Genomic DNA, 23,797 nt, shown 5'->3' on the forward strand with positions numbered 1-23,797 from the left:
GCCCTCTTCCTAGGCTTGGCTGTAGTTAAATGGCTTTGGCTTTCTGGAAGTGTAGATCTGTGCAGTTTTATATACTCCAGCAACAACTGCTGGCTGGAGAGCAATGAAAGATTTCAGCAAAATGAGCTGACAAACCCTTGTTCTAGCAGTTTTATTTTCAGAGCAGTGCTTACAAGAAAGAAAATACAGTGAAGTTCTTTAGGGTGATGTATTCTTTCTCATCATACTTTATAAACTGTGAAAACAGTAAAGAGGCAGGTAATTTTATTGTGCACCATATTTCAACTTTGATGCTAGAAGTTTATAGCTACACTCTTTTTTCCCCCATCCTTAAAAGCACACTCTTGCCATTGATCTAAATGGAGGGGGAAAAAAATCCTCTTGTTTTGTATATGGGTAGAGAAAGCTCAGTCCCAGACTTTTTCCTCAGAAAGTGTTCCTGTCCCTCTCTTAAAAATAATTGCTAACATATTATTTACAATAGTTGTAATCCACTGGAGGTGAAGGTATGGGTGTAAGGAAATATGAGCTCTCCTCTGCAATAACTCACTTTAACTTGTAAAGGAGTGTAAAAAGCCAGAAGTTGCATAGTTCATGTCTTGTGCAAGCCTTCAAGCTCCAACATAAGTGTCAGTATTTTCTGTACAAGACAAATTGAGCTCTAGGTCTTTGCTGTGATGAATCCTCATCTGCCAGGAGCAGTGATGGACCTGCAGATTAACTGGTTGAGGGAACATTGGTGGCATTGCTGTAAAATGTACATAATTCATCACCCCATTTCGTCTCTCTCTCAGTTAAGCCACTGCAAATAAAAATCATGCAAGAAAAAAAGGAAATGGGTACTAAGCCACAACAGAAAAAGTAGGGCTTTTGCTAATTTGTCAGATTAAGTAAAACTACTTGAGCAAAAGTACATATCACAAAACTATTGCACCCTTTTAAGTGTACAACAGGAAACAAGAGGGGCCAAGACCACTTTATTTACTTTACACAAAAAAGATCCACACCAACACCCCTAAAGAAAAAAATGGCCATTTCTCCACTTGAGCCATCAAAAGGCATAACCTTTAAGAAACCATGGATGCTTCCTTAAAGAAGGAAAAAAAAAGGCAATTGTAGATGTGTGGAAGCTAGGCCTACGTGTGTTTGTCATCCCAATTATAGGACAGAACTGTGTTCATACTCTACAGCTTTTCAAAGCGCTCCTGAAGGTTTCCATAACAAGGCTTTTTAAATAAAGGTTTGAAGGATTGCATAGATTCAAAGGCTCAGTGGTCCTCTAATTCCTTTTTGATCTCTGAAATGTATGGATGATCTTTCCCATGTGCTACTTCCATGATAGCAATTGCCTATGAAAAGAAAAAAAAAATATTCACACAATTGATTCATATATAACACCAGGCTATAAATACTCTCTTTAGAGGTTTGAAGCAGTCTGACACCTCTAGCTACTTTTTGTCCCCTTGTAGTCATAAACCCAGTAGGAAATAAAATGAAATTCAAAACTAAGTAATAAAGGTTTTATATTCAGAGAATACATCTTTGATCTTAAAGGAGCCCAAAGCACCTTTCAAAATTATATTCCTGACAAAACTACTTTGAATGCAACCAGCTCCAGGACAGAAAACTGCAAGTGTGGTGGGTAATATTCCAGCAGAGGACTTAGCCAGTATCAGAGCGAGCTCTGCTCCTACCGATTTATCCCTGAGCTATCCCAGGCATACAGGCCTAGGGCAGGAGTAATGCTGAGGCATTTCAAACTTGAGTCTGTAAACCCTCTGCTCCTTCCAGGGGCTGCCAATGCTTTAGGAAGGAAGCAACTTCTTAGGCAGAAGTGAGATCCCATGAGATTCGGACAGACACTGCTGTGCCCAGCTCCCTGGTGTTTCACCTGCTCCAGGCCCGAGGGGGAATGTTGCAGGCAGCCAAACCCCTGACTGGCACCCTTCCTGCCCTGGAGTGTGTGCCAGGGCAAGATTTCCATTTGAGAAAACAAGTGATAAAAGGCTACACTAGACAGAACTGAGAAGAAAGTTCACTGTAAGGCTGAGAATGGTTAAAAACTAAGAGAACTAAAACAGAGCAAGGAATTGCAGTATCCTGGCTCTCTGAGCATTTGGTCATTTCATCCTTGGGAAACTTTTATGCTCTTGTTATTTGTTAGGTCAGTACAGCAAGGGCTTTTGGTTCCACCTCAGCAGCCAGAAGTGACTCCACCCCTCCTCCTGCCTGAAAAAGAAAGGAGGACCTTCTGGATGAGCGGCTCACAAACTGACAGGGGACAATGGGTTTGCTTTTCCACTAAATCCCAAACATCAGAGGCTGGGATAACTTTGGGCAGTTCCTGTAGACAGCTTTTGGAAGTGAGTCACTAAAAAATGTTTGTGTAAGGAAACTCACTATGCCAACAAATTTACCTCAGAGTTCCCTACCCCCCATCCCATGCTCCTACTGGCACAATCCCCATTTCTACTCAAAGGTTTAACGCCACAGCGAAGGAAAACCTATGCCAACTTCAGACTAGGTAACAGTTAAATTTTAGAGCATATATTCTTCTAGCATCTTTCACCATGGTTGGATGGTGCTGTTATTTGCTGGCTAAAACTTGCCAGCATCTAAAAAGCAAGAAGAAATAAATACATTGTGACATTCCACACTGAGTCATTATACGCTACAGTAGTCTGATGCTTAATAAACTAAAATAAATTTCTGTCCAACAACAATAGGGGAAAGTAGTCAAGAAACATAGTACAGACTAATAAAAATATCAGAATAAAAAACTAAAGAATAAGGCACAGACTAATAAAAAGGGGTGAAGAAAAACATAAAACCAAAATCCTGTATTTGCCAATTTCAGCATTAGCAGATGCATTGAATTCCCTTCAGCTATGTAAAAATCGATTGGTTCCAGAACAAATAACCATCAAAAGCATGCCTAGTATAAGTTGGATATAGAAATCACAGACTTCAATAAAACACTCTGTGCCTTTTATAAGAGCCAAGCATTTTTCCTGTCCTTACCCAGCAAATGAGGGGAAGATAGGATTCTGCTCCATTTACACCAGTGCAGCTCTAGCTCAGTGAAGAACTCAGAGCAAACGTTTAAGCATAATTCTCACTCCAGCTGCTGCAGTATGAGCCCACTGTAAAAAGGCACCTAAGAGCAGACCTATCCTCCATCTCTAGAAAAACCAAATATATTAACACATGGTGCATTTCCTACCACACCAGGCTCGCTGACAGAGAAGCACAAAGTGCTTCAATGACCCCATGGCTGAACTGGTGTTATTAATGGAGAAAGCAGGCAGTAAATACCTTCTTCAGGGCTTTAACTCCAGCCATCCTGTTCTTCAGTGCCATGTACAGTCTCCCTAATTTCAGCCACATGGAGGCAACATTCAGCGAGTAGGAGGGATAATGTTTACTGCAAGAAAGAAAGAAATTCAGCTTCATCAACTTTGGCAGTTTCATAGCATTTTCCCAGTTCTGTCCCCCTCTCATGGGGCAAGAAGCTGCCTCTCGGTGCCCCTGCCCATTCAGCACTCATCCCCTCTGCCGTGACTGCCAAGAGCCCGTGCCAATTGTGTCTGGGATGGGGACGCCTGTCAGCTGGGAATTGGACTGAAACTACCATATGCCTCTGAACAGCTGTCAGATGGCAATGACTTTCTGCCACTAGTTTTAATCTAGCCAGCTACAGAGAGAGCCTGCATTGTGATGAGTTTTTGGAGCCACCCTGCACCCGCAGCAGAGGCTCTGTGTGTTCCACAATGGCTGGTGGGCTGCAAAGCGAGGTGCCCTCTGCAGTGTGCAGGGCACACACGGCAGCCTGTGCTCGCACACACTGAGCGGGGACAGCCCGCCTCGGCAGAGCTGACCTGGAATGCCAGGCTCAGAGCCAGAGGAGCTGGGCAAGTCCCAGGGAAGATAAATAGTACTGAGCCCCGGGGAAAGGGGGGGGGGGGGGAAATGTTGGCTCCTTCTTTGTATCACTGCTCTCTGCCAAGTGATCTGTGACTTTATGTTGGCATCTGTTCCAAAGGGAGAGCTTTTCTTGCGCTCCCCCCAGCTGGCAAGAAAGCCACGTCTCAAGACGAGAATCTGGGAGATTCACGGCAGGACCAGACACAGCCAGCCTGTCTGGCTCTCACCAACGGGCTCACTACGGCAAAACCAGAGAATTTGATCAGAACAGTATTCATATCTCCTGCAGAGGCTGTGTGCTGCCTTGCCCCACGCAGGGCTTCAGCCTGGGCATTCTCCCACGCCTCCGGCGCTAGGGCAGCGGGATCAGGGACATGGGGCTCCCGGGGCTCCGAGCGCAGGAGCTGAGCTCGGCTCCAGCTCCCTCTGCTGCTCGGCCCCAGCCCTGGGCACTGGGCTGCTGCAGAGAGGGAGGACTGCGGGAGGCTGACAGCAGCACAGGCTTTGCCTCCACTGCCTTGTACAAAACTCTGGCTGCAGATGAAGCTTGAAGCCCTTCCTTAGTAAAAAACGATGGTATTTTAGAAACCAGTATTTATCCAGCTAAACAGAATTGTCAGGGCACCCAAGGTGGCATGAAATTATTTTGAGAACCCAAAGCAAGAATTTCAAAGTCAGTCCTGCTATATATTGCAGACCACATTCTGGCAGTAACAAACACTGTCCTGGCATTTAAATATTCCTTTTTGAGTAGTGGTATCACGGATAGAATGTTTATGCAAGAGGTACTGAGAGAAGTGACCTCTGCACAAACGTGTCTTAATTGTTCAAATTCTTAATTAGAGCATTAAAAAAAAATAGTCTGTCATATTTACCTGTAGGGTCTGATAATTTTTTGCCCGTAACACAGCGCACCTTCCCAGTCCTGCACGTAGAGACAGACACCCATGGCCTGGTACATCATATGTAACATATAAACATTACTGTCTTCAAACACTGCACCCATCTTGTCCAGGCTGAGTTCACAGATCTCCAGTAATTCACTAGGGGGTAGGAAGAAGTCAAGGAATGCAATAACTCAATGACCTCTCATTATACAATTAGCTGATAATGCCTTCAGCCACAAAGAACACAGAGATAAGTTTAATTTCTACTGGTCACAGTATTTCTCCTGCATGTACTTCTGAAGCCCAGCAGGCAAGATTTTTAGGTCACACACCAGTGGGTCAGAGTAAGACAAAGGATATATTTGTAGTGTTTGGCTCGCCTGAACTCCTCAATCACGTTCCTGGCATATTTGATCATGTCCTTTACTGTCTCTGCTGACGGAGGATCATTCAGCTTGCAGATTTCCAGCTTCTCTTTATCCTGAAGGAAACACAATGGACCTTACAAAGGCAGGTTCCAAGCCCTACAAATAAAAGTGCACCTGCTATACAAAATTTCTCTAATAAAAAGACACAGATGTGAACTTAAGCTCTTCAAAGAATGAAAAAACAAAGGTAGGATGTGCACCTGCAATTTTTCTCTAAAGCCTTGGCTAGAAATCCTAGGATCCCCTGGCCTTCCAGTTCATCTGCCATTCTTTACTTCCATGAAGTCTCTTTCTTTTGAAAGACTGAAGAGCTTTTCGATTTTGTGTTGCAAGTGGTTTTACACAAGAAATGCCACTGCTTCCAAGAGATTCGGGTTTAAAATAAATTTAGGCTTAGTTTTAAGGTTATACCAGCTCAGGTACCTTAGGCTGACTACCAAATGATACCTCTGTGGAAAATGACATGATCTTAAATACAGAAAAGGATCCTTCAGATCTGTAGACAAAACCACACTTCCATTTATTTTGTTATTCCTGCTGGAGAGCTCCACTTTCTCTTATCTCTCTGTCTAACATACTATTTCATTAGGAGCCAACTACGATCTAGAGACAAATTTTTGCTGTTTAAGCTTTACATTGTTGCAAGATTTTGTTTCTTTTATTATTTAATCTGCCAGCTGAGAGAGCTACAGGGACTCTTTCCAAAACTGAAGGAGGCTGATTGACAGGGGACTCCCAGAGTAGCACACTGCTGAAAATCAGAGATGAAATCCTGGCTGCATTAAACTCAGTGGCAAAATTATCAAGGTAACTGTGGGGAAAAACACAAATGATATGGTATCAACAGAAGGGCCTCAAGCAACAATACTGGGTACTATCTGGAAAAAAAAAATCACAAAAAGCGACACCATTTAGGGGAAGGAAATCGTTGTCTGGTCACTTTGGGAAGCCTGGTAAAAATGGGAGGAAAAATTATCCGGAACTTAAGGATTGCCAGACACACTGACCTTGTCTGGAATGACAGATAAGCTACATAGAGCTCAATTCTTGTAGGACCTTCAGTGAAAGAGGTCCAAATGGCTGCACAGGCACAGCTGTCTCAGTATCTGTTGGGTTTGGATACCTTTTCCCTCCAAGAAGTGCTTTTCTTTAAAACACCTCGTTGTCAGGAACACTGTCTGGATCTTCCTTTGTCGTTTGAGCTCATGTTTAATAGCCACAGCTCTGGGCCTGCACATCACAAGGGTCTGTGACCCAGGACCACACTGTCCCTGAGCAGACCAGTATGAGGCTATTGTAGAAAAGATCTTTCCTCAGATTCTGCTTTGTCTCCAAACCATCCAGACTTGCCATACAATGTCCCCTAGAATTGACTGAAATGTCCCACCCAGGAAATGCAGCAGCACTCTATCCCAGAAATGCTCCAAGCAAGATTTACTTGCTAGGAGTTGGTAGAAAGCATAAAATTAAAAAAAAAAAAAAAAGTTCTGAGCTAAATTAGTTTGGCCAAATAGCTTAGACACAGTATAATTATCTACTTTTAACAGTGTTTTCATCTTTGCTTTGTATCTCAGCTTTAAATAGGTCTCTACCAGGAAGTTTCCTGGTGTGTCATGATTGCAGTGGAAAGAATGAGTATCAGAAAGCATTGTGGACAGAAAGACAGAAAAACACACCCACCTCCCCCCATCCCCATCATCCTACTTTCCAAAATGTAATTAAGCCAGATAGGATACTACATCTCAGGACATGGGTAGGTGCCTTGACAGTCAGAAGTACCTTTCCCACCAGTTCCACTACCTTTTCTTTTGTAGTGCACTCCCTGCAATCACAGCTGAAGAAATAGGAGTCTCTTAACCGGTCATTTCTGTCCTCTGTGGGATACAGCAGGTCAATATAGCTGCTGAAAATCTACATGGGGAAAAACCAAACAAACAACAGTCAGCGAGAAGCAGCACCACTACACTTATTTATTACACTTGTTCTGATATATGCAGTATGACAACTGCATATCCATGCAGCTTGTGGACCCCTGCAGCCACATCACCTGCCTGCTGCCTCGCATTCCAAGCCCCTTGGCAGCACCAGGAGCTGTCACTTGTGAAAGCAACCTGACAGAGAAATGTTCCTTTCCTATTCTTTATGGAATTTCCCTCAAATATTACCCTGGCTTGCACCCAGGACAGCAAGATTCAGGTGTGGATAAGGAAACTATTACAGCATAAATCTCAGGCTCCTGTCAGACTACAAAGAGATGCTTCCTTTTCAGAAGTAAAATAATGATTTCAGGTATCCAGCCTAGGATAAATTACAGTGGCCTGGTTTTTTGGAGGCTGGAATCTCAAATTTTTCTTTCTGAAAACCTACAAAAATTGGGGCCACAGCAGTCACTAGTAGCTTTAGAAACTTAGGACAAGACCTTTAGATCTCTGAAAAGAAGAGAGGCCCAGTGCTCCAGTTCAAGGAGAATGAATATCAGACTTACTTCAGCAGCAATATTTTAAAGCAAAGAAAACCTGCTTTTGAACATTTTAAAGGCCCTTCACACACACTATTCTTAAGTTTTCCTCTATTTCAATGGTCTTCAGAAAAGAACCCCTGCAACTAGCTTTAATGCTGTGCTTCTAAAACGAGATCTCCCCCAAGAAACACGTCCAATGCACAGTGCAGTTGATCATTCTACAGACCAAGGAACAGCTTTAGCTCTGTTTCCTCATTTACAGTCATCTGAAATGCTTTGCTCAGTCTTTATACTCAAAGTTTCTCTTTTCTTCAAATGTAAAATTACATATAATTTCATGCCATTCACCTTCTTGAGAATGTCACCTCTTTCCCTCACACTCCTCTCCTCCCTTCGATATTTTCAAAGCATGTGGAGTGCAGGAACCACATTCACAGCAAAAAACCCTTTAAAATGTGGCCCTGCAATGGCTACACGGAGCCTGAAGATGGAGACACAGGCTGGGAGACTGCACAGCGACCACACACAGGCACAGCTCACGTTTAGAAAATTCTGAAGTGTCAGAAAAGCAAATGTGCAAAACCTGTGAGGTCCTGGACGGCTGAAGCAACTTCTAAGGCAGAATTCAACCTGAAGAAGATGTCGAGCAACATCATCTACCTCTAATGATACACCTTCCCCCAGAATGCTGCAAATGTCTGGGATTCCCCAACAAAATTCTGAAGCCAGAATCAGTCCTGTTGGTTACCATAATGCATTTGCAGTGAGTGCCAGCATCACAGACAAAAACCATTGCTGGCAAATGGTATCAAAAGAAGTTGCTCGCCTGAGTCATTCACCCTTGGCTACAGCAACAGAACTCACTTTGTTCACAAGGGGGATCAGGCACAATCCACAAAAATAACTTCTCTTTCTTCCAGGCTGCTATTGCACACCTCAGAAAACAGTAGATGTTATCAAAAATCAAATCTGAGCTTATCAGTATGAACTTTGCCCATTAAATTAACACTTAAAAATGAGCCATTGAAATTCTGTGCAGACTCCATCCCCAGAGAGGATGTTCAGTATCTTCATTGCCTACAGGTATTTGAACATCCTACCTAGCTCTGTTTAATATTTTTTTGTTGGTTTTTTTAGTAAAGGGCAGCTCTACTGTTTAAAACTCCCTGCCAAATTCATTATTTGATTAAGAAAGTTTCAAAGTAAACCTAGAGCCTTACTTAATTCCACAGATTTTTATTCCTCTCTGTTCAGTTTCACTCCACCTAAAACCACACATTTGTTCTTCTGTGATTTCCCAGCAAATGCCACTGAGGTGATATGACCAAATCCCATGTTTTGTGGATGCTCTGTCCAAACAGAAGTCAGAGGATTTATCTGTACCCATTTACCTTGTTTATTCTGGCTTCAATTTCAACACATTACTATTATACTGGGAACTATTATAGCAGCAATAATTTGCTTTGATCTTGGAATTTCAAAGCACCAGCCAAACATCAGTAAACTCAGCCTCATTTTACAGATGGGTAAACTGAGAGAGGCTGGCAGATACACAGTGACTGCTGCAGGTGCCCTTCCCATTAGCAAAAAATAGGGTACTGCCTCCAAAAATCCCTTCAGTCCTCCAGAGCCACCCTAATTTTTCAAAAGCACCATCTTGCATTTCTCTGAGAAACAAGAGATCCTTCCTTCCTGTTATTAAATTGCTGTCTAATTGAAATGATCCCTGAGAAGCAGAATGAATCCTGTTGGCCTGCAGGAGAACAGAGCACATTCAAACATTGCATTTACCTCCTCTCCAGGCTCAATCTCTCTAACAGCTCTGACTTCAGCCAAGGTTCCCTTGTAAGTCACAATCACATTTGGGCAACAGCTATGGTTCATCAGTGCAACACTGTAAAAGTAGAAAAGTAAATGTTTTCCCCAGCCACCACCACAAGCAACACGCGAAAAGTTAAGCACCACTTCACAAAATAAATAAGTCTGAAAGATTGAGTCAGTCTGTCTCTCTAAGCTGTTTTTATTCTGAGGCTTAACATGAAGGTAACCTTGGGAAAATCTCTTGTACTGTTATTTATTCTAATGACATGGAGAATGGCTGTGCTAATGAATCATTACTATTTTTAAATCCTACTACTGCAGAACTAGGCAAGTTGTTTTTTTACCCTTCTTACAGTGCTACAGGACAGCTGACAGGTATGTTCATTCAGCTTTACTATCAACATGACAGACAGACTATTTTCCTCAGAGGAAAAAAACATCTTTAACCTAAAAGGAAACAAGTAAATACAGGAAAACAAAAGTCTTTGCTTCATTGCAAGTTGAGATGGATGTTAAAATTTTAGATGGCTTCTATTCAAATGTAAACTGCCTCCATGTTTGAAGTGGGAGGGAGGAGATTTCTGTCTGTTATACAAGCATATGATGGACAAAAACCTGGATGGATAGAGAAAAGTAATCCCCTTATTACCAAGCTTGGAGGAAGTGCAGTTCACTGCTTATCTGAGATAAAACTTGTAATTTTAATTCTTTCTCTTCCAATTTAGCAAAATAACAACTGTCTCTTCAGTATTTTCAGCTCACAGGCATAACTGTTAAGTAGGAGAGATCAGACTCTTGTATCCTGAGCATTTACAAAGTCATGGTGCTGGACACTTCTCCAGAACATCCTGGAAAATACTCTCCTCTTCCCACAATGACTCTGATCCTGGGCATTTCAAGGCATTAATTTCCAATCTGTAGATCAGGGATATGAGCATCAGACAGACCTGCCTGAAGAAGAATTATCTGTGAAGCAAGGACTAGCTACTACTGCTTGTCTGCAGCCCTTGGCAAAATCACATCCAGCTTTGAGTGGGCATCCCTAAGTTTCAGATTACTTTGACACAGATAAGCTACAAGTAATCCAAGCCTCACCAGGAAGTCAAACTAAGCCTCAGTGCTAATACCTTCATACAGGCTCTGCAAAGATCAGGGGCAGAAAAAACTCTCCTCTGCTACAATATTAAATGGGAAGGACAGATTTCAAAATGCAAGAAATGTTTCTTGGCCCTGAAGAAAGCTGTAGTCCCCGACTCACGAACTGCAGTTAACACTTAACATCTGCAGTTTATTTGTAAAGCTAAGAAGCTTGTACATATTTTTTTTTTCCACTGCCATAGCAAGGAGGAATTTACTATGAAAGGGATTTACTATTTGTCAAGGAACAAAGGTAGAAAGGATACTGTTCAGAGAGCACCAGGGGAAGGACTGTAGCCAGCCAAAACAGGTAGTTGTGAACAGAGCAAGTCACCTGCAATCCTTTTCATTTGGCTTTGGTTATTACTTGATGTCCCTGTCCAGAACCTGCTACCCAAGTAAATGTTTTTTACCAACCTGAATATAGTTCACAATCTAAGTTTCAAAACAAATTATATGTGTAATTTTACCAAAATTACTGGATTTTTAAGAAAACTGCTGCAAATAATTTGCCACATTTTATTTTATTTAAAACGAGATAAATTAATTACTTGGTAGATATCTAGTTCCTCTATTTGTTTTTAAATAAGTTAACTTTATATTTTTAAAAATTAAAATTAACCTACTCAGGAAATATGGCTGATCCCAGATGAGAGAGTTCTTCATCTTCAATTGTGAAGCCATTACAGTTAACCTAAGAAAAAAGAGAAAGTTTCTGGATCAGCTTCTGGTCAGCTGAGTACTCCCCATGTACTCACATGTCACATTCTCACACATCAAACAAACTGGCAGAAATTTGCTTACAATTTTTCATCCACCTCTCCAGGACTCAGGGAGCTCCATGACATCTCGACAAGTGAAGTGGGGACAAAGTCCCACTCCAAAGGAATGCACAGGACACTAAAGAACTGACAGTGCAACACTTGCACCTGCTCAGGACACACCTAGTGAATTGCTCCTTGGAGGGCCAACCAAGAGAAGTGGGGCTCAAAAAGAGCACACAAAACCCCACCCCAGCATGGGGCAAGGAGACTTCACTGGGCCGTGACAAGGAAAGGGCCAAAGCAGAACGACACATGCAAGGAGCAATGTGGGAAAGAAGGGCAGCAAACTCAGCCAGACTGGGGCAGTGCAGAGCTTTGATGGAGCATATGTCACAGAGACCTGCCACAATGGCCCCTGTCATCAAAGCCTGCACACATCAGCTACAGCTAAAGCACATGTGAAAACAACAAAAGCACCCAGAAAGACTTGAACCTCATAAAGACATAGAATAGGAGGGGACAGAAAAAGGACAGAGTATGAGAGGAAGTGTATTCCTAATTTAAGCAGACACAGGATCAAAAGAACTTGTTCACAAAACTCTCTTATATAATAGACTCAAGCAGGTTTTAAAACCTTCTCACTTTTGTTCTCATCCAAGTCAAAGGAATCTTACAGAAGTTTCAGCTTTTTCATGTGGTTTGTATGACTTTAAGTGGCCAAAATGCACCTCAGTCAAGTACTTTATTCCACTTCCACTTCAAATCCCACACATACTGACACAAAGAGAGCCCTCTCCACATTCACCATTATCTCCCTATAAACATGAAAAAAGCACCAGTAACACACTAAAACAAGTACTCACTAAAACAACATGGCCAAGCCCAGTTAAAGCTAGAAAGGGCACAAGAACAGTCAATCAAGTATAGTGCAGTATCTGTTTTGGAAAGGGTAAGAGCTGACAACAAATACTACCAGCAGTAATCACAGAACCATTGAATGGTTTGGGTTGGAAGGGACTGTAAAGATCAAGTTCCAATCTCTTGTTTTTTCTCCAATCCCCAGAGGCAGGGACACCTTCCAGCAGACCAGGCTGCTCACCAAGCAAAGTGATAAGCCCCACAAGCTGGAATGCAGCCTGGACTGGCTTTTAGAAATACACAAATACCCAAAGCCACTCCTCAGGTATGAACTGTTCAGGGTGAGTCCACAACTAAGGCAAGTATCCTGATGCACTCATCAGTATCTCTGCTATCTTTGCTTGATCTTTATGCTGCTATTTTTAGCAATGTAGCACCCAAAGTCTCTCAAGATGGGCATGCTACTGCACTGTAAGAGCATACCAGAACCAAAACCAAAATGTAATTGCTGAATGCAAAAACAGCATAGAAGGGAAAGATAATATCAACAGCAAGTAAGAACATAAGGCTACAAAGGCTGACAAAGAACAGCTTGATGGTTCTGAATCACAGGGAAATATTTAAAAATACATAGTGAGTTATCATCAACTCGCCTCCACTAAGCCAGAGACAACACACTTCATGAAAGCATCATATTAGAAATGACACGAGAGATTAGAAGGGATGAGATATCACTGGTTTCACCAGATTAATGCATGACTAAAAACAGGCAAAGTGGAAGGAGTGAAGAGACGACAGCAATAAAAGTGGAGTTCAAGGTTATTCCCAATGGTGGAAAAGAGAATGTGCAAAGGGAGGCACAAAATGCAAGGTCTTCAAGGAAAGGGTGAGATGCTGGAACTTGAGGCAAGAGAGAAACTGTTCAAAGGTGAGACTGAGGAAGAAAAGCTCCAGCCTCAAGAGCTTTATTCCATAGGGAAAAAAGAGAGTAGAATGATGGCAACAGCTGGAGAAGAGAGCAGTGAAAGGCGAGGACTTTGGACAAAAGAATCCTATTCCACTCAAAAGGAGCACTTACACTTTAGCTGTGTAAGGAATAGCATCAGGCAAAGTTCACTAAAAGCAACGAGAAGAAATCAGAGGTGTTCAAGTCCCAGTGACTGCCCTGAACCACAGGGAGAAACAATGGGGAATGGAGAAGCAAAACAAACCCTATGAGGCCAAAGTAAGTGTTGAAGGAAAACAAAGGAGCAGCAGCACAGCCATACTACTGGTTTTAGGTTAACTAGTTATTAGGAAACATGTTTGCACAGCTCAGGTACAAGCATACCTCCCATTCTTCTGGAAAGATTTATCCTGGGACTAACACCTCAGAAGGCTGCATCCTGTAAGACATTCCTGAGGAGCATCCAGATGACTTCTGGAGATTTTAGTTCAAAAAATTCTAATGCCCGCAGTGACAGAGAGTTACCTGATGATCAGGATGAGCACAATATAACACCTAGGGGTGATATCCACAGAGAAGACTGGATGGAATATGAGATCTGGGAGCCAGCAGCTCACAGAAGTCAGGTAAAGTACCACAATCTGGTGGAGCTGCTCTTGGACAGGACATGAAACAAAAGTCATTATAGCCAAAATACTGAAATCTTTGGGGAATTGTGGCTACATTCTAAAAAAAATATTCCGAAATACCACAAGAAACTGGTTGTACTAACATCTTCAAAGTATGCCTCTGACAAATATAAATTTTAAAGTCTTCGAAAGACAAAAATATCCCTCATCATTGACAGGAAATGTGTAATTAGAAACAACACATGGGATGATAAGCAGATACTAAACATCCTAAAGAATCATTCCCCTAGAGAATAAGAGTACCACTGTAGTAAGGAAATAGTAACTGTGCCTCCTTGTTCATAGATGCCCAGCTCTACCAAACAGGATATTTCCATCTCAGCTTTCATCACAGAAGTCAACATTTGCCCCCATCTCAAGATATTATTTTACTCAGAAACCTAAGTACAAAAGTAGCTCATATTGAAGCAAAAGAGGGAAAAGAAGAAAACGGATCTTTCAGTATTCCACCAGTGTATTATTCCATCCACTACAATACATCCAATTCAGATGCATATGAAAAGTAGGTGAGAAAAAAGAAGTGACATATCAGAAGTTATCTAACAAGACATCCTGTCTTTCCTTCATCTCTCCAGATGGCCAAACCACCTGACTACATTTAAAAGCCACACACCAGATAAAAGTTTTAGGCCGTGCTTTCTGCTGCTCTTTCTGCGTCTCTGAAGTTTACTCCCTGTGAAGGTCAAACACAATGATGACCTGACCAGCAAAGATTTCCACAAGTTTGAAGCCTGAATGAAGGATTTGCCTCCGCAGGGTCTCAGGTGAGCAGCCTTCCGTGTTAGTTCAACAACAGCCTTACTATGTTTGGCCCACAAGAAGCTTAACTTTGACAGGGTTTATTAAAGGCTGTTTCCCATTTTCTTCAGTGTTTGAGAAGCACCTCATGGAAAGTCTGCAGACAAGAGCCTCTCCCCTCAGGACGGAAGTGGGGCACATCCAGACACTACTGCTCAATGAAGCAGATCTCCATCTGTCCCTAAGATAAGCAAAGAGCTACCATTCCCATTGCCATTAGCATTCTCCCCCTCTCAGGAAGGCTAAACTCCTACAGCACCATCCACCTAAGCAGGCTGTGCTCTAGCCAACTTACTTGTGCAAAGAGAACTACAAGGGCAGCATTGTCAGGGTAGTCCAAGTGCTTTGAGTAAAAGTGATGAAGAGCAGCAATGTCGTTCTGAATCAGCTCTCTCTTTTCATTGTCTAGTTTGTCAAGGTCTGTGGACAAAAAATACATTTCATTTCAGTAACAGGAACACCCCTCCAGGTAGCCTTAGGTTAGAAGAGGCCCAGACTTTAACAGAAACCCCTGAGGGACAAGCCACCTGGAAGTACTGCAAGAAGTGCCTGCTCTTCCACAAACATCATGTTGCCTCTGCTAAAGCCACACGTGCGCTACAAGAACACAGAATCACAGAATCACTAGGTTGGAAGAGACCTTCAAGATCACAGAGTCCAGCACATGCCCAACATGAAGGATTAAAAAGCATTTTCTGACACCCTTAGGTTAGCAGATAATTGGACACAGACTACTTTCCTGGGAGAAGGGCTGTAGTCTTTGAAGCACATTTGTTAAGTGTAGCAAACAGCCCAGCAGCCCTGGCCCTCTGGAAGCCTTTCAGCTGGGGACAGCTGTCCTCAGCTGTCTGACAGACCTCACCAGCTACATGGTCCCCCCCCCGCAGCATGAGCTCACACTAAACATCACCTACCTGAAAGCTTTATGCAATGAAACCTTCTCATACAGACCTATTCCTTATCAGCACCAACCAGCCCAAACTGCAGCTAAGGCTGCTTATCCCTGCTCCTTTCAGAAGATGTGGTCTTTCCTAGCACAGAGCCCCAACTCTCTGTGGCCACACGTGATAGGGGTCTAGCAACAACACTGGGGCTGGCTACAGGGGCTCCCTTTGCAGCAAGAGCAGGATAGCATGAGGGTGCCCAGGAATGCAATCCACCTGACCTATTGCAGGTACCTGCCTCAGGAGGTAGCAAACAGTGCCTGAAAGGGCCCACATCTCCATGGGCTGGGGGTGACCACCAACAGAGATGTGATTAGACATCTACTAACAGCGGTGGAAATGTCCTGGCACACCTGCCAACTGTATTCCATTATGGGTTTCTCCAGAGATTAACCCTCAGGCCCATGACCTGTTCTAGCCAAAGCCATGGCCACTGAACCTTTCCCTACCTGGCCCAAGCAGAGTAAGCTAGATTATCAACCATATGCTCCTGGTCCCCTCAAGAGCAGAATGTTTGGAAGTTTCTTCCTAATCCACTCTCTCACAGTGGCAGTGTTCTCTCCTGCTCTCTCCAACTCAAAATAATAATGGAGAGAAAAGGCAACAGTCAAAGAAGGAGGAAATTATTTGTAAGAGCAGATGAGAATGATGGGGGAGTCACAAAAACCACTAAGGGAAATGAAAAGGGACCATTTGATGAGAATGAAGACAAATCAGAAACAAGAAATTCTGAGCTTGCAACTGATAGCCAGGTGCCTTTTCCTGTCCCGTGTATGGTGCTGCAAAGCATAAGACAAATGATAAAGGTGTGCTAAGCAGTGAGGTGAGTCAAAAAGCAGCAGGAACAGGGGTGCTTGCTAACAAAACAAAGGCTTCTAGAGGACAAGTGGGACACTGCAACAGAAAAAAACCATTTTTCACCTTTTATCTCTCAGATTAATAAATTACTGAATACAAGCTGCAATGCAGAAGAATACACAGAAACTTACCCATTCTCCTCAACCTCAATCCTGCCAATTTACCTGCGGAACTATCCTTGCCATAGGCAAAGTTAAAGGCTGGCATCTTTCCCCCTTGTTCCCCCAGTTGTCCCAAAAGCAATGACAGGAGCTTTTGTTCAGGAAGCAAATAAGACTACTGTGCTTGGTTACCCTGCTACCTCAAGCCCTAGCAATGAGTACATTTATTCAGAATTTTGTAAAAGGTTTTGGAAGCCATCAGAGTGAGTAATGTGAATATACAACCCACTGCCTCCGTGTATATTATGCTCAGCACCAAGAAAGAAAACAACAGACTGGTGAAAACTGTGCCAGGATGGGCACTAATGGTCAGCTCCTAACTCAGCCTTATTGGATGTAAACAGTAGCTTTCCAGTTAAAAGCAAGCCATTGCCTTATCTCCTTCTTCGGATTATTTTAGAGCATTTAGGACATGGAATCCTATATAACATGTCAGATTTGACTGGCAGTGACAGATACTGAAGCACAGTCCAGAGGGTTCTGCAATTAGCCCCTTAGTCACTGTCACCATCAAGCAACTGTGCTGTCTCTGATTTTATGCCTCCTGGTAACAAATACCAGCTATTTTAATTTTGCAACATTACAATTCTCAAAAGACACTAGAATACCAGAGAAGCAAGAGATGGATGTACACTACATAATTAACTCTGTCTAGGTTTTCATCCTTGTTTCCCAGCTCCAACAAACAGTCAAGGAAAAAAAAAAAAGAGCAGTGCACTTTCTAAAAAATGAAGAACCCCCATTCTCTTTGTTTATTTCTTTCCTCAGGAGTGGGATGTTCTGAAAGGTGTTGATGGAGGGGAGCCATGGGGAAACAAATCATTAATATGGTTAAGTCAAAACCTCTGTTTACCTGCAAGCCTTTTTTACTTACGAGATTCAAACTCTCTTACAGCAAGCAGCTTCTCTGACTGTGTTCTTTCAGGGTGAATTTTCTAACAACAAGGGGGAAAAAAAAAAGAAAATATTTTAATGTTTCATTTCAGCAGTTTTGTGTACTCATTCAGAATTTGGGAACTCCTACCTGTAAGACAAACCTGAATCCACAGTCCATGGAATTTATAAGAGTTGATGAACAGCAATGAGTTAAACTGACTGCCCTAACTAAAGGCATAGAAATATTCTCTCCACACCAAATTAGGCAGCCAAAGATGAACTCCTCTCAAATTTATATACATAAACTGAACAGTATTTTAAATATGTCATTTGCTTTGTTCTAGACACCCAGAAAGCTGCTAACAATAGCAAGCAGGCAGAAGACAGGCTTTGCTTTGAGGAAAGTGAATAAACTGACTGTTGACAGAGTTCAAAAGCAATGCTCCACTGTTGGCCTAAGGCCACTTCTTTGTAATCTTGGCCATTAAATATGGCTTTGCAGGTGGCCCAGCAGCTGAGGTTCAGGGACTATGGTTTGCATATTTAGCTTTTATATGACATGTAGGGTTCTCCCCCCTCCCTGTAAGCGATGAAAGCAGAAATTTACTCCAACGACTTTTTGTCATTAAACATTGGATTTTGTTTGTGGATCACCCCCAAACGGCTTTAATTGAGTCACACACGTGTGCATTCAAGCACACACATCTACACACACAGCAAGGATGCAGCTACCTTCCCAGCAGGCCACCAAAATCCTCCCTACATACAGTATCCAGGCTGCCCTTGTCACATAAGCAGACCTCAATCATAAAAATACGCTTCAAAGAGGATTTGTTTTTGCAGAGAGAGTTTAGAGCTCTACAAAGATACAGCACAATAACCTTGAAACTCATGAATCCCATCCCATCCCTGTAAGCACCTGTGTTATCCCCAGTATCCATACGGTTAAGGAACACTGAAATGGAGGTTGACATTGCAATCTTCTTTCCTTACTCACAATATTTTTTTTTCCAAACACGAAGGGTCTGAGATTTCTCTCTCAAACTCTGGTTTTCACCAGCTAACTCATAACCATAAATGTTTATACCTGAATACCTCAGGGGTGTTTTGACTCATAAATGTACTGAGAGTTATATGCTGCACAATGCTACGCAACTGTAGCTGAAAAATACTACAAGAGACAACTGCTTCATAAAGGTGTCAGTGCCTGCAGCCAGATAACTCCAGAAGCATTCCTTGGAATGAGACCCAAATAGCAAATCTTATTCTTCTTTCTTTCTATCAGTGTGGTCTTGGTGCTTGCCCAGGTGTGTAACCAGGAGCTCAAATCTACCAGCACAGAGGCTGAAACACCAACGTGAAGCCATCAGTAAGGATTCCCAGGCTCTCTTCAGCAGTACCGTGGCCACAGGTTACAGCTGAGGACCTCACTAGCCTTTCTCTAGCTTCCTACAAAAGTCTCCAGCTGGACCATGCTGCAGTTACTGTCGGTCAGTTTTCCTTTTCCTGCCTTCCCTGGCACCCAGAGCAGGAGCAAACCTCCCAAGCCTCGCCTTCTGCTCACCTGTTTGGCAAGGATCCTTGCTGTTAGCCTCACAGTCTCTGAGGGATGCCAGTTCTGCCCAAAAGTGCACATAGAGGCACATTCCAGCTTGTGCATTGGCCAGTCTTCCTTCTGAAAACAGAGAAAAAAAAAATTTAAAAAAAAAAAAAAAAGAGCCATGGAGATAAACTTATGAAAAATGGGATGAAGCAAGTCCTGCCAGATCCTAGAGGTCAAGTGAAATGTGTTTCCTTTAAAAAATAAGGTGACGCTCAGTAAATTGGAACAAAAGCTTGAGTCACATTAAGGGGTTCAGCTATCCTGCTTGTTTTCAAACAAATTCACAAGGGATGAGCTGAGGTCAGAACATCTTCATTTACTCCACGGAAAAAAAGTATTAAATGACAGAGAAGCAAACAGACAACACGATTTATAAATCACCAGTTCTTATTGTTCAGATCAAGCATGTGAGGATGCAGTAGGTCTGAGCTTGATGACTTTATTGGGTTCATTTCCATTTAATACCTTGGCCCCTCACTATGAAGTGACCCTGGTGTAATCAGAAGTAATGTGTCTGAAGTCAATGGATTCACAATCACTAAGAATAATTTGACTGTAAGGTCAAACACAAACATTCTGATGGAATTATCAGGTTTTTTTCCTTAAATGTTGAAGAATAAAAGTACAGCTAGATAATGAAAAAACACTAATACAGACACAAACATTTTAGTTGAAAGTATAGAATATAGTTTAGGTAATGCATAGCATATTCCTAGCTCAACAGACAGTAATGACATACAGGAGTGATGGCAAAAGGCACTCACTGGCTTTTGTCACTCAACAAATTTCACCCAAGGCCACAGAATCTTCCAAACAATAGCACAGAATCACATAGCACTAGCCCAGGCTGTCCTCAGACTGCATCAAATTTCATTTTATCAATTCATTTAAACATGGAAATATTCAAGCAATGCACAGTTAGCTATTGCTGTATCTCATCCCAAACACATGTTTATAGCACTATGTTAGAACAGATCTATAGTTTTCCGTCTGCTCAGGAAGCATCAAATTTTGCTTTCATACCAGATTCAAACTGGTGGAAAACACTAGCAGAGAAAAAAACACACAACAAATCCCACAAATCTGTAAGTGAAAATTTGGAAAACTTTTAGCACCTTCCAGAATGTTCTGAAATCTCACTACTGTGATTCGCTCAGTATGGCAGACTCTGAGTTGGCCCACTCAGCCCCAATTTTTAAAAAACCCAACAATAATTGAATAAATTATTAAATAAATAAATTTATTTTTATTTTATTATTATTATTTGATTATTATTTTATTATTATTATTATTATTTAATAATAATAATTTTTAAAACCCAACAATATGGCCCATCATAGTGACTGAGTGGCACAGAAGGAACGATTTCCCTCAGCTGCCCAACCACTAAGGGCAAGAGCTGTTTGAAACACCAGGGGGACACACTGGAGGCTGTCTGAAGCATCTACACAGGACTGGTAGATGTGCTACGGGTCTGCTGGGAGATGGATTCCTTGTGGGAACTACATACAGGCCCCCAAAGCAGGAAACAGTCAGGGGAATCAGGACCCTCCGTGCCTCCTGCCTCGGCTGGTCAGCTTATTTACAGGTTTTGCAGATCAAAACAAAAGCCTAGATTACTAATTTCAGAGTTACTACACCAAAATTTCTTCCACTGAAAACAGTTATTTTAAGCGTCCAGGGCACAGACAGCTTTAGGAGGTTATTTTATTAGGAAAAGAAAGGTCAACACCTGCCCTGGCCTTGGGTAGGATTTGAAGCAGTGCAACACTGCAAGGGTATTCAAGTCCTCACAATGTCAACTTTGCTGTCCACAATATCCCACTATGGTACTTCCAAAAATCCTACATACAGCCTGCTTGAAATAAGCTCCAGTGCAAATATTCTAAGAGGATGTAGCAATACAGACCAGAACCAAAATAGTATATTACACTGTAATCATGTCATGAGAAATTACACTCTCAACTCTTCTACAGCTGTCACACTACAAAATGCATCCCCAGAGAGACCCATTTTCCATGTATGCCCCAAAAATGTTTCTGGAAAATTCCTGACAGCCTTTGCTTAGAAAGCTACAGGCTAGAGGCTAAAGAGACAGAGAGAAATCTCATTTCTCAGCCCTTCTTGCTTACCCAGAACACCCACTAACTTTAGCATGCTTGTTCAAAAAGTGAAAGCACTGAACCTGAAGCTTTGCAGGACTCTTATCCATACACACCCATTAAATAAATAGGAAAAATTACTTGGTAAAACAAAAAATCAAAATGCAAAATCACGTGCCTGTCTTGAAGCAGTGTTTTTTAAAAAAAATCCATTTGTTCCTTTATTCTTTACACAGCATTAATTAAAATCTTTCCCCAGGCAGAATCACACTGAGTTATATGAACTGGTAGGGAGGTTAAAGGGACAAGATATGGCTGAATTGTGCAAAATGAGATAAAAGCCTGAAACACCACAAAAAAAAGAGAGTTCTGATGACTGAGTAATACCTGGGATAGAAACACCATGACAGCAGCTTTCCCTGCGATCACAGCAGGACTGTGTTTTGCATTCTTTTCCACATTTTCCTCCAGGTAGTTTGAATTATAACAAGTAGCATTGTTCTAGCTGAATCCCTAATGCTACATTAATGATATTTTCTTCCTATTTTCATTACATCCACAATATCTTCCCCTTCATTTAGGAGTGACAACATTTTTGGAAGGGAAGTTCTTTAAAGCTTATGCCTTTTACATCAAAGCATGGGAACACTCCTCTTCACCAAGTTCTTCAAAAAGATTCTGCCATCCAGGACTACTGGATTGATTCCCAGAACACTGTCTTATACCTCACCATAGGAGAAAAACAACAAGTGACAAAATATCGTAATAAAAAAATAAAACTCACGTCCAAACAAATGTCCTCATTCTTCCTTTTTCACATGGGCTTTTTCAATACTAAGCAAGAACTCTGCTCTATTTCACTCAATTGAAAAGAAACACACAAAAATTCCAGAGAGAAATGATGGGCAAGCCAGTGCAGGGATTAAGCTCAATTCTTCAGAAACTTAAGGCCCAATTGTGATCAAATGGCATCCAACTCCTTAACTGAATTCCAGTGAGGCAACTTCTGATGTCTGATATTAATTAGTAAAGTTCTCTGATACAGCCTTGCAGCAAGCAGTCAAGGTAGAAGTTTTATTTATCTTCACAGCCATCCTTCCCTATCATCATTTACCAAACACTGGGCTATAGAGGGTATTTGACTTTCATGGGCTAACATTTAACATGTTCACAGGAGACATTTACCAAAGAAAAATACACTGGGAAAGCTTTTGTATAGGGGGACAAACACCCAATACAATCTTGCAGTGTCAAAATCCTTTTGTGCAGAATCATTACAGCAAAAAAAAATTTGTTTTTTTCTACAGCTTAGCAAAGAGGAGCAGGCCATTTCTACGAGGTCCCATTTGTAACACATCTGATTAATGCTAATCACAGGTGTGCAACTACATTTTGAGGCTTACTAGCTGGTAAAAATACCTGTTTCACTCACTCCAGCAATACCAACTTCAGCAGCCTTTAACCTGATATGTTAAAAAAACCCCATAAGTGATTTGTTCAAAATATATTTCAAATGCTGAAAATCACCACAGAAACATCTCCTTCTGCACACTGGCTAGCAGATCTCCACTCTCTTTGGGATAGATGATAGCCATGTGTAATAACAGCAAGAGGAGTTCCAGCGGCTGGTTCATGTTCACCAGGTCCAAAATTGCAACCACGCAACCCTCTTAAAACATTTCTCTTCAGGGTGTTCCAGCAGCTAATTTCTAAAGAGAAAGAATGAGCACAGATCTCCTCCTGCTTGACTAAAATTATTATAATATAAGAAGTCAAGACCCGAACAGCTGCAGATGGAGGCTGAAAGCCACTGTTATAATAACAGGCCTGTGCTCCAAGGAGGTGAAACTGGAGAGTGGGACGGTGTGAATCTGCTGGAAATCACAATCCCTTTTAAAAGGACACCTGGATTAGGGCTTGGGGAAAGAAAGACCCAGCAAACCCAGACTAGATTCAACCCACAAAACATGAAGAGCAGCAAAGACAGGCAGGGAAGGCAACTTCCACTCTTATATGCCCTGAATTCACACCTATGCTAACACCCAGCTTAATACACGTGAAACATTTGGTTATCCATCCTAAAAGCAAGACACCAAAACAGGAACATTACGGAGCTGTGCCAAAGCCTGTGTGTGTGCATAGATCCACCTCTCCCCACAATGAGCAAGAATTCCTATGAATTGTGGTATAGGACACCTTTAAGTAAGACAAGAGCAAGCTCAAAAGCTTTGGGTTTTTATCCCAGTGTGCCTCATGTGGTAAACATTTGCCTAACTGCATGGCATTGACTAACAAGGTACCAAACCAACATACGAAATCATGCCATGCCCCTGTTGGGTGCATACAATTTTTAGCTGAATTCACCAAAAAAAAATGGACTTATGGGAAAAAATAACTTATAAAATAAAAGTGAAATGAACAATACCATGACAGTTCTCAAGTGCAGCCCTGGCCTTTTATGACTGTCTCATGATGTCTCACATGCATGCAGGCAAAAGGGACATATTTCCTGTACATTCCAGCATCACAAATTCAGTATC

At 42.0% G+C, this 23,797-nt stretch overlaps 1 protein-coding gene across 2 annotated transcripts in view; it reads right to left on the bottom strand.

The window, feature by feature from the left end:
• Positions 1 to 137: 137 nt before the first annotated feature.
• Positions 138 to 23,797, bottom strand: part of SMYD2 (SET and MYND domain containing 2) — a 28,962-nt gene continuing 5,302 nt past the window's right edge. Inside the window, exons 3-12 of one of the 2 annotated variants that reach the window (XM_059841061.1) lie at positions 19,117 to 19,227; positions 17,551 to 17,611; positions 15,009 to 15,133; positions 11,285 to 11,352; positions 9,492 to 9,594; positions 7,040 to 7,150; positions 5,172 to 5,292; positions 4,800 to 4,974; positions 3,316 to 3,424; positions 138 to 1,349 (exon numbers count right to left, since the gene is read on the bottom strand). In XM_059841061.1, the coding sequence (XP_059697044.1) occupies positions 1,269 to 1,349; positions 3,316 to 3,424; positions 4,800 to 4,974; positions 5,172 to 5,292; positions 7,040 to 7,150; positions 9,492 to 9,594; positions 11,285 to 11,352; positions 15,009 to 15,133; positions 17,551 to 17,611; positions 19,117 to 19,227 (1,065 nt within the window). In that variant the 3' untranslated portion in view covers positions 138 to 1,268. The remainder of the gene's footprint in view (positions 1,350 to 3,315; positions 3,425 to 4,799; positions 4,975 to 5,171; positions 5,293 to 7,039; positions 7,151 to 9,491; positions 9,595 to 11,284; positions 11,353 to 15,008; positions 15,134 to 17,550; positions 17,612 to 19,116; positions 19,228 to 23,797) is intronic. The other variant, XM_059841062.1, reaches the window with a different exon arrangement.

The sequence above is a fragment of the Haemorhous mexicanus genome, chromosome 3 (genome assembly GCF_027477595.1).
Source record: "Haemorhous mexicanus isolate bHaeMex1 chromosome 3, bHaeMex1.pri, whole genome shotgun sequence".
Lineage (NCBI taxonomy): Eukaryota > Metazoa > Chordata > Aves > Passeriformes > Fringillidae > Haemorhous > Haemorhous mexicanus.